We start from the raw sequence: 17,337 nt of genomic DNA on the forward strand, positions 1-17,337 counted from the left end.
TGGCAGAGTGTTGGTGAGACAGATGATGTGGCATTAATGGCCTGTGATATGTGAGAGAGCATACCAGATGTTGAACCTCCTTTGGATCTTCATTTTCCTTTGGCTTTAACTGTGAACTTGTAAATAGAGACATAGCTTAGAGTTGAGGTAGTATAGGCTGGTGGATGACCCACAAATCCAATGGTTTTTAGGACAGAGTATTAACCCCTTAATTTTAGGTCCATGTAAAGTTGACCTCCAAATTTTATTAAGCCAATTCTGATTAGTGTTTGGCATCTGGATGAACTTGTTCATTAGCAAGGCAGGAAGACTTTTTTAAATAAATAAAATTAACAAGTTCATACTGTGTAATTAATACTAACTAATAATTAACGTGAAGTTCTGCAAGTATAGTGTGTGGCCATTCCCAAAATAAGTACATCAAAAAGCTTGTTTTGTCCTCCCAGCCCATACTATGTGTGTTGGTACCAGGCAACCCCACAGACTTATTAGCAACTGATGACAAATAGGTCAGTCAAAGAAAGCATGATCTCCATGAAAATGGCTTGTAAGCACCAAATATCTGCACTAAATCTTATCATGGGATTAAGGAACATCAGGAGGCAGTTTTGAACCTTCAGGAGGTGTCAGTTACTAGCCAGAAGCTTGATCAAGAAATTCATCAGGGGACTGGTGTGCCTTGGAGGTGGTGTCCCTCATGCCTGGTGTTGAGGGTCTCTCCATAAGTTAGAAGGGGATTTGGAAGTGGTGTTTGTCCTTCCCAAAAATGCATGGTCTTGGTTGCCTTCTGCAGGCTGCATTGCATAATGTTTCGCTGAGCTGGAGTTTGAGAATTTGGTGTGTGTGTTGAAGAACCCATGCAAACAAGGGTGAGGGGGTAGATCTCTCTGAAATGCAATTGGGAATCTTCCCCAGTGTGCATTTAGCAGCTACACAAGTATGTGCTTTTGCTTCTACCCAGGTTGGGTTCTTTCCACTGCATAATCCTTGCCTGCAGGCCTTGGGAGGGAAGAATGCTGAGGAAACTGCAATTCATTAGTCATCCTAAAATGTGTTAGTAGTCCAGTTGGTCTTGCTGGAGGTGCACTGTTGCACATATTTCACGTTAGTATTGCAATGAACTCTACTTTACCTCTCCAAATGTGCACACGTAGTCACTAAATGGGAAGTTTTGAAATAAATTTTTAGGCCATACAAGCTTTTGTTAAGCCATAGCATTCCAGCATTGTAATTAGTATGGCAGCTAACAGACCTATCAAAAAACCTATTTACTATCCAGGCTGTTTTACATCACAAGAGCCATGCTTCTGTGATCTGTGTTTGTTTTTTATGGCAGTGCCTAAGGCCCAGCTGAGATCAGGGGTCCTGTTGTGCTAGACACTTAGGTCTTGTCTCCAGAGACTGCAAGTCTACATGAGGGACAGACAAAGGAAACACTGTTCAGATTTGGGTGGTGGGGGAAGGGAAGGGAAGTTACTAAGGCTTGAAAATTGGGGAGGGAAAAACTCCTCCCACGTAAATAATTGATCTGGTTCTCAGTTCTGTTAGAGAGAGCTCCCCAAAAAGCTAGGCCAGCTCTCCAGGAGCAGAACCATCCCCTTTCTCAGTTTGCAGTGAACATGCAGCCTCCATGTTCCATCATTGACCTTTCCCAAAATAAGAAGGGGAAATCAACATATTTTGGGGGAAGGAAGAAAAAAAAACAGAAAAAAAAAAAAATTAATCATCTGCCAAGAGTGAGATCCTGAAAAGTACAGGGTTGCAAAATGCCAGAGCTCAAGGTTTTCTATGGTATTAGCATTGGAATGATTGGGGAATAGCAATTGCCTGTGCAAAGAAAGGAGGAGATGTAGCACTTGCAGCAGAGTCTGGCCAGGAATAGGTACAGGCAGCCCAGTGTGTCCTCTTTTGGTAGCCTTGTACTGGGGAGAGGGAAGGGTTTAATCTTGCGTGCATTCAGGGTAAGCTTAAGTGACTCCCTGTTGAAAAGATAAACACTGTGCCTCATCTGTCTAACAGGTTTAGGTAATCCCTTACTGTGCCGCTTATTTATTTTAAATGGTGCTGCATTGTATAATGCGTGTGTGTTTGTAATAGAGGTCTACAAATCTCGGCTTTTCACCTAAGGACAGCATTACTCTTGTCCTTGTTTCATGGTTGATTTATTCCTAATGGAAAGGAATAAGCCTCACAATGATACATTTGTCTCGTCTCAGCTCTGTGAAATGCTTGGAGATTGACAGCCCTTCTGTATCTCACATCATTCATTTGCCTTGCTAACCTTTATTTAGCATCAGAAAATCAGCCTCACTGATTATTGCCAGCAAATCTGTGCTTAGTGCCTGCTCTGGCTTTGTTTGGTTAAGCTTGAAGAGACAGAAAGGAGAGTCAGAAAATGAAAATGTTTAAATATTAGGATTTTGACTTACTGCACACTTAATGGTGCCTTCTTGGAGGCAGACTGGCAACTGAGGCAGCTGGCAACCCAGCCTTTCTCTATGAAGAAGGTGTTAATAGGAATCTTGCTATTGATGTTCCTATAGGGCAAGACTTATTCAGTGAGGTACTTCTAGTCTATCAAGGCAGAACAGTTTTCTGCTCTGAGTCTAGGCTGCCTTTCCTAGGTGTAAAGAGCACCAAACAGTAAACCTCAGTCTTTGAAGTCAATGTTGCAGGTGAGACAATAAAGCAAGCTGCAGAGAAATCACATGCTTACCACTAAGTAGCAAAACCCCTGCAAAGGTGCTTGAGCAAAGTGTGTAGCTGCCTTATCCAGAGACTAGGCCAGAATGAGTAGAAACAAGTGCTTGGTTACCTGGCTGCGTGCAGAGCATTTTCTGCAACGTAAGAGAAGTACTCTTTTGCTGAGGGGGGAAAATAGGCATCTTACCCCAGAGGTTTTTGCCTCAGTAGCTTTCCTATATTCACCTTCTCTTCTTATGTTGCTGATGCACCTTTTTGTTAGAGCAGATGGAACCAGATACCTCAATAATTCCTGTTTGCTTTTTTGAAGTCTACATGGATGAGCTCAGTTTTTCCCCTTCCTAAAGGTGAATGTCCCCTTCTATTTCCACCTGCTCAGGTTGTTCTCATTGTCTGGGTCTTCATGCTAGTTAAATGTAAAAGGCAAATCTTTCCTAATTTTTTTGTCGTCTTTCAGTTTTCTATAATCTGCTCAAAATGAGGCCAGTTCAGCTTCCTGCTGAAGAAAATATAGTAAGTCTGTAAGCTTCTAAATTTTAGAGAAGCCTTCAAAAACCCTTCAGAAAATACCGAATTGGGTTTGTAATCTCTTCTGGGGAGCGTCAGTGATACTCCTTGCCCATTTATGTCCTTGTTCAATATGAAGTAGTTCATTAATTGGCAGCCTGCTAATGCACCGGCTGCTCTCATAGCCTGCTATTCATCACTCTGGTACTCATTTCCGAAGCTGTCATTTGCTCCAGCCTTGTGCAGGCAGCGCTTTGAGGCTCAGCTCCTGAGGTCACTGCAGAAACACTGCTTGAATGGAGCTCAGGAGAAAAGCAGTGAAGCGGTGTCAGAGGGAGAACAAAGCGTTTGGTTCGGCTTGCATCAGTATTTGTGATAACGTACCATCTGGGCTACAGCCTTGCCAGATCTAGCTAATAAATAGAGATGGACAGAAGCTGTATTTGGACAGCAAAGCTTCAAGGAACAACCAGGATATGGAAATGGCAATTTGTGAGATGGGAATGGTGATTATCTGAGTGCTACAGAGCAGTGCTGGTCTGCACACTGTGCTAGGCACTGGCAAACCAAGGTGTCTGTGTTCCTTTAGCAGGAATATTGTGATTCAGAAGGATCCCATAAAAGCTGTTTGTAAAAGGCAGTGTTTTTAATCTGGTGACTCAGCTGCGTTTCAGACTGAACTAATGTCACTGCTCGGTTGCTTTATCCTCTGATTTCTGCTGGATATAGTATAGCCTTTGTTCCATGCTTCAGGCCAGTGTTGCTCTGTTCTGTCCTGAGATAACCAAAGTCTGTCTCAGAGATAGCAGATATATTTTTGGCTGAAATATGGGATCCCTGTGTGATTTTGGTGCTAGGACCTGGACTGTGGTTTAGTACTCTGCTAGGATCGTTCCTAGTCTACAGAGCCTCTTTTTCCTGATTCTGTGCAGTTTTGAGGATTTCCTAGTAAGCAACTGAGGCCACATTCTTTACAGACTTCAGAATAAGAAATTAAAACAAAAGCAACTTCTGGCAATTCGTGCAGGAAGTTAATGTTGGCTATTCTCTGCTGCCTGTGAAGGCTGTTTCCTATCAGCTGGGGTTGGGGGTCTGTAACTTTTTTAAACCACTAGGAAGTAATTTGTAATCTTTTGGACAAGATTACTGTGAGGCCCATTTGAAAGCTTATTCATGTTTTCCTAAAGAAAGCTTGGACACAAAATGTGTTTGCTTTAAGATTAAGTCCTGTGAATGTAAAGGAAATTACTTGTGAGCTTGACTGGTGCACCCTGTTGGCTGACCGCAGAAAACACACAACCCCACAACTAGTAATGACTAATAGAAAGTCCCTGTTGGCTCCTGGGGCGGAGCTCCCCATGTCCCGAGGGGCAGAAAGCCATCTGTTTGCATGTCTTTACTGTGATCAGTTGTCTGTGGCTCTGGAAAATCTGATGCAGGAGCTGGCTGCGCTGGCGAAGCCTTTCTGAAGGCACTGGGTCATTTGTCTGCTCTCCTGGGCTGGGTTTGCCCACCTGATTCTGTCTGTTCTGCACCATGTGCTGGAGTTCTCCTCTATCCATGCCCCAGCTCTTGTAAATTATTGATTTGTGTAAACATGGTGCCAACAGTATCGTTTCGGCATGTTTATTAAAACCTTGGATCTATAGATTTCAACCTCTAAATGGTTGCTGGAGAGGAGGTAAGAGGTTAGGCTTTAAGAAGGGTAGGGCATGGATGTATTGAGTAACCTTCCTGCTTGAGCTACATTTTCCTAACAGTAGAAACACTAAGGAAAATATAGGACTCAAGTCCTTTTGGAAGTAGAAGGTGAAAGACTCTGGGCTGTTATCAGGCACAGAGGAAGGAAAGCGCCCCATGAACTCGCATGATTAGGGAAGCTGTACTGAAAGACATTAGCAGCAGCCAGTATCCTCACTGGTCAACTGCTGGGACCTACTGAAGTAAAGAAAATTTTGGGGGAAGGGAAAGAAGAAAGAAACTGTCCAGTACTACTTGATACTTGTGCAGACTTAATGCATGGCCTTTTATACTGGCAGAGTATGTGCCCTCTAGCAATCTTAACTTGCCTCTTCATTACTGAAGTCACAAAGACTTCCTCTTTGAAGGGTGCATGTAAATCTATCACTTTCCAAGGAGGAGGAAAAAAAAAACCTGCAAGAAAAGGTGAAACCACAATTTGAGGTGAGATGGGAAATCCAGTTTCTAAGCAGATTAGATGAAAAAAGGAAAATCTGTGAACAAGTATTTTCTGTAATAACTGAGTTGGTACTGAGGGTTGGATGGCAGGACCACATTGGCCAGTATACTAGTGCAAGTCAGTAACCTCCTGAAAGCCATTGGGCTATGAGTGGACCTTGGTTTACTCCAGTTACTGAACAGTACTCGCTGTTAATGGGTTGGCAGCTGCAGCCAGACTGCTTGCGCAATATAGTATGCCCACCTAAAGATAGTTTGGTTCCTTGTTGTGACTGATGAGATATTTCCTCTGAGTAAAGCACTCCCTTGCTTAGTTTTTGTTCCTATTCTGAACAAAGGCTGTAAGCCACAAACGTCTTGGGCTATGTGGAATGCAGCTGACATGCCACAGACAGTTTCACCATTAGGTGTTCCTGAAGTCAAATTAAGCAGGAAGGCAAAGATTATTTTAAATTTATCCTTAGGAGGCATTAGAATGTTTGAGCCTTGGCAAACCTTTTTTGCAACTTCTTGGGTGCTGACTGGCCTGTAGAACTGGCTGACTTCGTTGCTTTGTGGATCCCCTAATTTCAGTGGTCTGGGGATGCTGGCCAACACCTTGGGCATGTTGGCTGTGTGTGTTTTGGAGCTGGCCATGGGCAAGTGGTGCTTTCCTCTGCTTCTGTCTTGGGGATTTGACAGTTTAGGGAAAGCTGGTGACCTGGAGTGTGATGGGACTTGATCTGGGATTTACAGGTAATGTCCAAGATGTTTCCATAGCTCTTGGTGTAACAGGTAGTGCATTTACTCCAGTGCTTTAAGTACACAACTTGTGTAATTTGTACTGGATTATATGATGGCTTTGTGGATGTACGTGCCAATTCTTGAAAACGTATTTGGCAGATTCCTTCATTCCAGCTGTGTCAATATACAAAATTGAGGTCCTTTTTTTTTAAACAGGGAGGGGAAGCCCCTGGGTAACAACTGGGCCATAGCAAATAGTTGCACACACACCTCTTGGAGGCTGTAGCTATCAGTTTGTACTATCAGAACCCAAAGATAAACTGTGTGCTTAATTTCCCCCCTCCTGCCCCCCCATACATATACACAAGAAGTCACAAGTGTCATAAGAGATAAATATATAAGTATTTTTCCAAATGTGCACCTCTGGAAGACTTGTTACCTACTAGCTTACAATATTTGAGCAAATACAGTAATGTGGTATTTCCTAGTTGTCTAATACTCTGAATATCCATCGTCTCTACTAGTGATGTAACCGATAAAGTATTAGAGCTGAGTTGTATATTATCCAGTTTTCTCTTTTCCCATGAACTTTTCCCATGTTCTGAACACTTCTACTTTTTCCAGAAGTAGAAGAAACACAGTTCCAATCCCAGTAGAAGACTAGGGAAATATGTATTTGAATGCAGAGGTCAGGGTGTGAATTTCCACATATATACTTGTGTGTTTATGCATATAACGTGATGTGAAACCAATCCAAGCAAGCTAGATGTTTAAGCCAGAATCTGAGATGTACTTTGGGACTCTGTAGCGAGCACTTATGTACACACCTAGTCAGTTGCTTTGGGTCCAAGAAAAACCTGTGCGGCAGCAATAACTGGGATATTTATTCACGCGCAGTGGGCCCTTCATGCCAGCCAGCTCTGCAACCATAGGAACTGGTACAGCAGCACAAGGGGATGTATGCTGACAGCACAGCTGAGAAGTCTTCCATCTACCAATGTCAGCTGATTTAGTAGTTGAGGTGGAAAAAGAAGGCAGACTGGAAGGGTTAGGATAGCAAATCCATAACCATATAGACTTGAAACAACTAGTTACCATAATAGCCAGGCATTTCAGGAGAGAACTCTGTTCTTTCATATGTTACAGCATCCAAACTCTGTGATTCATATCTGTTTTCCTTGAACTCAGTAACACCTAAAGCAGTACAAGGAATGCAATTCCTTGTGCTGCTGCGAAGTCTTAAGCATTTGCAGTTACTATCAAATATTGCTAGAGAACAGCGAACAGTGGTCTCAGCTCTTGGCCTTTTGTTCCAACTTTTAGCTCCGTAAGGCATAATGCTGTTCTGTTAACAGGCAAAAAAAATTATATCAACAGATTCCAGCCTTCCAGATGTCCCCACCCCCTGTTCCCCATCTCCTCTCTTACCTCAGGAAGCCCTCAAGTGTTGTTTCCATCACCAAATTAAGCAAAAACTGCTGCAGCCTCTACTCTGATGAGAACACAACTCAGCTTTCAGACCCTCTCTAAGGAGGGAAAGAAAAGTATTTCCAGGGACACTCCATGTGTGCTTTGGGTTGTCAGGGTTCCTAAATGATGCTCTTAGGCTGGGGCTCCTATTATGTTTTTGTAGGGACTCCTGTAAATTTTAGTTGAATGCTGGAGCAAGGGCACAGGGATGTGCAGCCTCCCTTCCTTCTTCGATGTGTTCTCTCTTCACTAAACAATAAAACTATTATTCCGGTTTAAATATTGAGAGTACCTTGCTAGGCAGAACACAGCCTGTGCCTGTGTGCCTGCTATTGAACAGCAGTCAGGTGTGTGGTTTCTAATGTATGTCCTGTCAGGTAGATGTTGTAGTATATTTGGTACCAAGAGCAAAATCTTTGCTTGTTACATTTCAAATCTTAATTTAGTTATTTTCTTTGAGAAGAGAGGAGAGCAGCTCGTACTCCTAAAAGAAAAAAAAAAAGTTTGTGTTTGTAATTCTTCATTTGGCTTGTAATGGTATTGTAGAAAACCTGTTTCATGACCTATATAGAAGCTCTAATTTTCCATGCAGGGGTATCAGGAAAGGAGTGACAGGTGTGATCTTTTTTCCTCTTATTCTCTCATATGAGAAAGCTAATAACTCTGCTTCATCACAGTGCCGTGGTGCTCTTGGGATGTTTCATCAGCAAGTTTAAAAACTTCTTGGAGTTAAGCAGTAACTTGGGTGGTGAGTTTTATTCCTGAATTCTTAAAGCAGTGCTCATACCTAGAGTTCAACCACAGTAGTTGCAAGCAAGATAACAACCTTCACTCTTGGCTGTGAGAGCAGTCAGGCGCAGGTGGTCAGGGTTGCAACACTCTGCAAAATGATGTTCCCATGGGAAGTGGGGTTGCTCCCAGCATGTAGATCTAGGATGTGAAATGGCTGGAAGGACCATGGTTGAACTGAAATGACATGTGGTTGAACTGAAATCCTCATGTGTGGCCCAGTCTATTTTTGGGTATGGCATGCAAAGGGCTGTGAACCTGTGCTGTGGATCTTAGTTGTCTTCAGGCAGGATGTCTGCCACAAGCACATCTTTACACCTCGAGCATGTCTTTGTTTGAGCCCCACTTCATCTTTAAAATGAGACAAACATTGCTTCGTGGTTGAGTAGTGGCTGCAGTGAAATCTGCAGTGCGCATAGACAGGGAAACATTGTGTTTAAAGATGAAAGCTGCCTTTAATATTTCACCAACTTCAATAATTCATCCTGAGACAAGAGCCTTAGTCTCCTGTGCGGTGGTTCATGCATGGACTTCTGTATCCCAGCCTACAGTCAGCTGCATGCTAGGAAGACTTCTTGCATGTATCTCCGTATCTAAAAGAAAGATGCCTCTTCTGTGAATTGCAAGGACAAAATGCTCAGAAATCAGATACTGGCCTTCATACATGTTCAATGCTGTCAAGCCAGTGCCTTTGCCAAGGGTGTGGGACTGAAGGAGCCTGTTACAGAGAGTAGAGCCAACACATGCAGTGAGCGTGTCTAACAGTGTAGGGACACTGCAGTGGATTTTTAGGAAGTGGGTGTGAGAACACGCTTGCTGCAGAAAATCCCTCTTGCAAAATGCTACTTCTTGTGCCTGTATATTTCTGCTTCTGCATATTCTTTAGAGGTCTGTCTGAAGCAATTATGACTGACTTCTCTATGTGTATCAAATATACACGTAGTGTGTATACCCAGCTCTAGCAGCATGGAAAAATCAAGCACCTTCATCTGCTCACCAATACTCTCACCTTAGCTGTTTTTTTAATGAAGCAGATCACATCTCTGAAGGAAAGTAATAGGCTGTTGGCATGAAAAGGTCTGTGTGCCAGGTCTGGCAATGAACTGATTGCATCTAGTACTGCTTTGTAAGAAAACTTAAGTTGTTGGAACTATCTTTTTTTCAAGGCTCTTGAGAGGTGGAGTGTTATTTAAGTATTTGTTTAGAAGAATGTCTAGTCCACTCATGCAGTAGAGATTCCCATTCCCTTTTACAGTGTTGCTAGCCTTCTTGTTTACTTTAGTTAAGCTCATAAATTGACAATCAAAGTCTACAGAGGAAATTAATGGCTGAAGGGAGAATTGGAAACCAATGTTAAGCATGATCCTGCATTTTTTTTTCCTTCAAAAAGTGATTTGTAGCATTTGTAGGGAGATTCAGGCTAGACATGAGGAAGAAATATTTTACAATGAGGGTGGCAGAGTACTGGAACAGGTTGCCCAGAGAGGTAGTAGCTGCCCCATCCCTGGAGACATTCAAGGTCAGGCTGGATGGGGCTCTGAGCAACCTGATCTAGTTGAAGATGTCCCCACTTATTGCAGGGTGTTGGACTAGATGAGCTTTGAAGATCCTTTCCAACCTAAACCATTTGATGATTCTAGTAGGCAGACTTCAACAGAAATAGCTAATTTTCCTGTCGGCCTGGAGAAAGGAACAATACTTGAATGGATGAGGATGCATGTAAACATAAGTAAAACTTGCATAAAATATGGTCCTTTAACTGTGTTCTAGTAGTTTCCCATGGTGTGGGTTGTGAATAACGCTTGCTTAATTCTTTTGCTTTTTTAAAGCCTTTTGGGGAGAGGACAAGGAATACAGTTAAAAGCAAGAACATGACTTTTAGAATCACAGTATTTTTGTCATTTATTCTCTCTCCAGTGTGACCAATGTATTTTGCAAACATCGTCTTGCTGTGTGTATGTATGCATGGCAAGTGGAACATTTCATCTCTTGATAACCAATGAAGCTCCATGCTGAAAATGCCTGAGAGTTATCAGAGCCTAGATGGACTCTGTGACTGTAGAGACATCATGGCTATTGCAGCTGGGGTTGCTGACAGATGCCAACCAAAGGGTCAATGTATGTGGGGAGAAATTTGCACATCTACCTTAAAAATTCACATTCCTGGATTAGTATTAAGGCAGGATTTGGGGGAATGCTGCAAAGCTCAAGCTGGGCTTGATCTAGGTGCAGGGGCTATAACTCCCTGTGTGCCTTTCATGAGGCTTAAACTCCTTTTGAATCCTTATCAGGGATGAGGGCTGAGTAACGATCTCAGTCTAGACATCCATGCCACATAAGCTTTAGAGTTGCCTTTTAATATCAGAGAGAGAGGGGCACCTGTAAGGGTTAACTCAAGCTGCAAGGCACTGCCTAGTTTTTACAGATGGTGTGTGCGCGAGAGCGAACCTCAGACTGGCTTGGCAGTGCGTGGAGATAACTTTACATAATTCTCTGCAGATGTTGCTGCAGAATGGTTTTAATGATGAATTGTGAAGTTGAACTCAACTCCAGCATAGAGGGAGAACTCAAAATAAATGCAATGTTTTGTTCTGTGTTTCAAAAGCAAGTTTTCTAATAAAGTTTCTGTGATGCTCTGGGTTGGGAAAGGTGGCAGAGGAGGAGACAAGAGATAGTTTGTGCCACTGTAGCCCTGACTTTCTGCAAACAAAGGCCAATCTAGCTAATTTGTCTGCAGACCATGAACTTTGTGAACCAGGGAGGGGGAAAGGGTGATGGGACTAAATGGCAGCTGCCGTAATGGTTCTAATGAGGGGGATGGTGCAGAGCCAAGTACTTCATGATCAGCTGGGCAGAGTTCTCACAGTTCATGGCTGTCATGCACGGACTGCATTGTGGAACTTGTCTGTGCTTCAGCCATTTTCTGCTAGGAGCTTGTCAATTCTTGAACTATGCTGTAATTTCCTTTCTGTAGGGTTATAGCTTAGATGAACCATTATAATTTGGATTTTTTTGCCTCATAAAGAGTGAGCTGCCTCTGCAACGTTTGCTTGGTCACTCCAAGGCTTTGCACGTCTTGCTTGCAAGCATCCATTTTTGACTTCTGCCAGGGGTGCTGCTGGAAGTTTCTCAGGCTTCTCAGTTGTTCAGTCTGTTTAAATACAACATACTTTTTTCTGTGGACATGCTATTCCAATGAGCTGCATTAAAGCCTTCCTTTTGTCCTTCTGAGAAGCAAGCTCAAAATGTGAGAATTTCAGAGTGTGAGGACTGGTTTTCTCTGAACCTGGACAGACGCTGCTGATTTCTCAGTAGTTGCAGAGGATTCTCATTTATACTTTACCTTTGTACATAGTTTATAAAGGAAATTTTTAGAAAGAAAATACAACTTTCATGAGTTCTCTGGCAAATAGAAGCTTTAGCATTAGTGATAGCTTGAACAATTAAAGCAGCTTAATACATCACTTAGACTGTTACATGTTCTGTCTCCATGTTGCAATGGATTTGGTTGAGTTACTTGCCTGTAATCTACCTCAAATGTGACTTGACCTTCAACTGATATGTGGGAGCCTGTTCTTAAGGTCAGTGGGGTCGTGAGGTCTCCCTGCTGAGGCCTTTTGGGGGAACGGCAGCAGGGAGGCACATGTAGGTATGCCTAGACCTGGGGGCGAGGGGTTGTCTTTTAGCAGGAAGCCCAGTCTGCATGGATGGAGGCTCAGCCGCAAACACAAGACCTTAAACTCGTCTCTGGGGCCACAGTGCAGCTCAGCGAGCCAAACCAAAGGAGCTGTATTGCAAAATGGACTAGCACTGGGTTGGCGTCAAGGCTGTGCAATCCAGCCCTCCAAAGATGGTTTTACCATGGTTTAAATTTGTCCCAAGCACACATTCTAAGTGTAGGCAAGTCCTTTTTGTGCAATTGTGTTTAATTTCTTTCTGAGGAAGAGTTTACATAAACTATTCCAGTCTAATTGATATCAGCTGGAAGCCAGCTTCTGACATTTTGTGCCTAATTACAAGTGTATGTTAAACTGTGTTGTCGATACCTTCCTAGTAAAATAAGGAACAACCATGAAGATGTGTTTTTGAAACTGTCTGGCAGAGCCTGCATGTTTGCTGCTGTGGGCTTCGTGGCAGGAGAATTCACCTCCTGCTGAGGAGGAATAACTAAATTTAAACTTTCCAGCCATGAGCCTTGTGAAGCAAAGTTTCCAGACCTCTGGTGGGCCAGAAAATGGAAAGCCATGTCTGAGTTTTGAGAGTAAATAAATAGAGCTACCCAGCAGCTGTGTGGTGGTGAGTGAGGGGTTTGCTGCTAGGGGCACACTGTCTGCCTGCCACAGGCCTCAGGCAGGAATGTGAGGGTTTGTAACTGCCGTCCTCTGGCAAAATCTTCTGTGACAGGATTTGGAGTGAACTTGGGTGACTTTTAGCGTCAACATTTAAGTATTGTTTCAGTTTGGGTTTGGTTTTTTGTTGGTTTGGGTTCTTTTTTTTTTTTTTTTCCCCCATTACAGAAAGTTACGTGTAACATTGCGGCAGAGCCTGGAGAAGTGTCCCTTCTCCTTGCCAGGCCCAGGCTGCCTGCCCCTCACACAACCATGAATTGGTTTGGTTTTGTGCCCCATATATTTACAGACCAAGCTGGCTTGTCCCTGCCTTTGTTCATCACAGGCAGGCTTGGGAGTCTCCTGTTAAATTTGTTGGTTTTATGACAGCCATTAAAGTCTGTAAACTGTTTTGAGATATATATACAGAAATAGCTATTTTCTCAACTCCCTTTGGGGAGGCTGAAAGACTAGTGTTGAACAACAGTTTATATTGTCCTGACAAGGCAACTTGCATTTTTGGAGGAGACTTGGAGATTGTAGAAAGCAATAGAAATGGTTAACCTGCTTGGCTTTTTATTGTTCTGTATCTTAACCCTGACTTTACGTAAATGGAACAGAATCTAAGTTGTGTTTATATATGAGACCTCCAGGCTCTTGGGTTAGCAAGTCTACATCAAAATTAGTGAAGGATTCAATAGATCAGTGTAGCCAAACAAGAGGCAAGGATAGTTGTGGCTGGGATGCACTTAACCTAAAGAGATTCCCTATAAGTTTATTGATCCATCAATAGATGTGACCTGAAGTTTATATCAGTATAGTTGGTGAACACTTAACATTTTTGTAGATAGTGGTAGAAACTTAGATAGTCAGGTGGGAAGGCAAATAACTGGTGTTTGTGGCCTGAAGTCACATTTCAATTAGCTTTTTCTCTCTTCTGTGCAGTACTTTCCAGCTTCCCCGGGCATTGAATTCGAGTCATGCTGGTTAAACGCTGGCGATGGTATGAAGTGTTCTAGAGGCACTTATTATTTTGTATCCTGTTCTGAAATAAGTGCCCTTCTACTAAAGGCTTTCCTATTTCTATATTTTGACTTCTGTGATACCTCATATTAGGATTCATGCAACATTTGTGCCATTTCCTGCATGTTCACATACAGATATTGTAGAATCATTGAATGGTTTAGGTTGGAAGGGACCTTAAATACCATCTAGTTCCAACTACTCTACCATGGGCAGGGATACCTTCCACTAGAGCAGGTTGCTCAAAGTCCCATCCAACCTGGCCTTGAACACTTCCAGGGATGGAGTGCCTACAGCTTCTCTGGGCAACCTGTTCCTGTGCCTCACCACCCTCATAGTGAAGAATTTCTTCCTTCTATCTAATCTAAATATACCCTCTTTCAGCTTAAAGCTATTATCCCTTGTCTTATCACTACTTGCCTGTGTAAAAAGTATATATACACATACAAAGTGTTTTGAAACTGTAGATGAACATGTCACAAGACTTACTTTGACAAACTGAATTGGACAACTCAAATCAGAGTTATCACGGATAGATTTCAGATATCTTAAAAAACTGATGTTTGCTCCATTGCAACCTTTTTTACATGAGACCAGTCTGCACGCTCATTTACCACTGGGAGAGTACCTGAAATAAATGGTACATAGGAATAAAGCCCCTCTCCTTCTAGGAGGCTGCAGAATAACTCAAACCTGCACTGAAGCTGTTGTCTCTGCACTGCCTTCTCAGTTGCTACTCTTGTTCCTCTTAATGTTGACTGAGCAAGCTTTTTTTTTTTTTTTTTTTTGTAGGTTGGTGGTTTGTGAGCACAGCAGAGGAGCAGGGCTGGGTCCCTGCTACATACCTGGAATCCCAAAATGGAACCAGAGATGACTCTGACATCAACACATCCAAACTTGGGGAAGGTATGGAAAGCTTTCTGTTATCAAGGGCAAACTGGTATTCACTTGCTTTATGCTTTTCCCATCATAGGAAAACTTTGAAAACTCTTGCTGCCACTTTTGTTGTTAATCCAGTGCAGTAACTTCTTCTCCCATCTTATATCAATAAATAAAATATTGCAGAAGAAACTGGAATGAAGTACCATGCCTGTTATCCCTTCGTGACCACCTTGGGCTGTCAGTGTGACAAAAGGTTTAAAAGCCAAAATGATCCTCATTATAATGCCTTTAGAAAGCATACAAACAACTCGCATGCAAATCCAAGCAGTATGTTCTGCTAGAAGTCTTGGACTCTCATGTCCATGGAAGGAGAGAACTTGCTTGGCTTGTTCGCAGAAATTATGCAAGTGAGCACTTTTAATTGGAAGAAGATGCTTGTTAGAGCCACAGGCCATTAAAAGGAGTGAGATTTAGCTTCAATGGTTGCTTCTCATTAAATTTTTAAAAAAATAATCCTCTAAACTAGTTTCGCTGCTGTTTGCCGTGGTCTGTGATTGTGTGGAAAGTTAATTTTATTTGGTGTGGTCTCATTCTGTTAAAACTAAAATGCCATTTGTCATGTATATGTATTTAGCTGAGCTTTTTTTTTGCTAAAGATGCTTAATTCAGGTTCCAGAAATGTAATAGTACAATCTCACATGTTCCTCTGTTCTGTTATGAAAGACTAACCACATCTTAATGGACTTCTCATGTAGCAACTGTGTACAAAGGACACTTTTATTATGATTCACTCCATTCCAATGAGTCTCTTGCTAAATTTCTAGGTGCTCTTGACGTGACATTTATGTAAAACGTATGGGGAAACTCAGCTGACCTTTCCTTAGCACAGGCAGGAGGCTTAGAGATGTGTTGGAGTGACCATCTGCCTATTGAGATAGCACACAGGCAAAACATAACTTTGTGCTGGTCCCTCAGGGTGACATCTGTGGCTTACTGAAATCTTTGGCTCTGTAACTCATTTTTCCCTGCTCAGAGCTGCCCGTATCCTGGGTCACTTAGGGTTTAGAGACAGACCAGCTGTAGACTGGTAGGCCGGGAACCAGTCTGGTATGATGCAACATCCTAGTGGATGCAAAAGCAGTTGAAGTTTTCTTGTTAGTAAATAACAAAAACTTATTGCTCTTTTCTGAAAGAGTGCCTTTTCTGTTGGTCTGTAGCTTTCTCCCTTTTCCTGACTCTTAAATAAGGTGTAAGTTTAACAGCCTTATTGCTTAAACTGCTTTCATTTCAAGCTCTCCTCCTTTCATGTTGCCCTCTGGAGTGTAGTCTGCACGAGGCTGCTGCCACACAGCAGTCTTTCCTGGGCAAAGGAAAACCCATGAAATGCTCATTATCATGAAATGCTCATTATCTTTTTCTTCTCGGTCCCGTTTAATCCACAACACTCCTCTGCTATCGTCAGCAGTCACGCTCCCTGCCTTACTCCAAGTCCAGATATGCTGAAACCTGAGACTGTTCTTCCCTTTCTGTTCAGCTCCATCTCAGTGACAAATCTAATTGCATTACCTCCACAGCTGCTTTGATGTGCCCCAGCTTTTGCTTGCTTTTCAGTAACTTTGTTTTACATTATTAACCACATAAGCCGAGACTTCTTTTGTTCTTTGTCTTTTCCCCCTCCAGTTCTTCTTTAGTTGGGCTATTCTTCTCATAACAGTTATTCCATAGTAAAGGAAATAACTCGGATTCACTCTCTTTAGTATGTTCACTTTTATACATTTTTACACAGAAAACTTTGCCAACTCGCTCTCAGTAGGCAAGACAAAGGGGCTCCAATATAACTGAGGAGGAAGGCACTTTAAGTGGATTAAGTGCCCTGGCCTCTGAATTTAGAGTTCATACAAGTTTCAGAGTGACTCCTGGAGATGTTGACTTCCTGCATCTGTGCAATCTGTGCTCTGCCTACTTTGAAAGGGTAGAAATGCTAATGCAAGGAGCTTTCTGTATCAGCCTCTGGGCTCTGTCCATTTGCAGTGGGCTTGGACCAAGTCCACAAGCCAAGCAGACCCAGAGGTCTGCTCTGCTGTGGCAGGCCCTTGTAAAGATAAGGAGGTGCTGAATGCAGTTTGCTAATAATGCTGCCTCTACATAGCAGTAATATTTCCATGTGTGTCTGTTTAAAAAGTCTGTTCCCCAAGAAAGACAAAAGTATTTCCTCCCTGCATATGAGCCTGTACAACATCTTTTGTCAGGATGAGGGTAGATGGTTGACTGGGCCTATGTTTAGACCTACACCGTCTTACAAGGCTTGGAAAACATTCAGAAAGCAATCTAAAACATTCACAGCCACAGGAGCTGTTAAAATAAACATCTTGAAATAGTCTCTGGAAAGGTTTAGACACTTGTTGATAAATAACCTTTCTGGTAAATAGCTGTGCAGTGACCAACCAACTCCTAGTCTGGCATCCAGTGAGAAAATTCAGTATTGTTGAGGAGGAACAAACCCACCCCACCAACTCATATAGAAGCATCACTGTGATATAAAAGGGCTATCACTGGGGACAGTCATGTTGCGAGGAGGACATGGTGTGCTGGGTCTGTGCAACACACTGTGTTTAAGGGGTGCTCCTGGATGGCTGAATCCTCCACGCTGCCAGTGTGAGCAAGGACCTGTGGGTGACTGCTCTGTGTTGACACCTGAGGCAAATTTCTCCCT

At 42.7% G+C, this 17,337-nt stretch overlaps 1 protein-coding gene across 2 annotated transcripts in view; it reads left to right on the plus strand.

Annotated features, from left to right (window-relative positions):
- SH3PXD2A (SH3 and PX domains 2A) overlaps positions 1-17,337 on the plus strand; it is a 269,229-nt gene that overhangs the window by 214,869 nt on the left and 37,023 nt on the right. For both annotated transcript variants that reach the window (XM_065639536.1, XM_065639537.1), the window contains one exon: positions 14,535-14,648. In XM_065639536.1, coding sequence (XP_065495608.1) covers positions 14,535-14,648 — 114 coding nt within the window. The remainder of the gene's footprint in view (positions 1-14,534; positions 14,649-17,337) is intronic.

The sequence above is a fragment of the Caloenas nicobarica genome, chromosome 7 (genome assembly GCF_036013445.1).
Source record: "Caloenas nicobarica isolate bCalNic1 chromosome 7, bCalNic1.hap1, whole genome shotgun sequence".
Classification (NCBI taxonomy): Eukaryota; Metazoa; Chordata; class Aves; order Columbiformes; family Columbidae; genus Caloenas; species Caloenas nicobarica.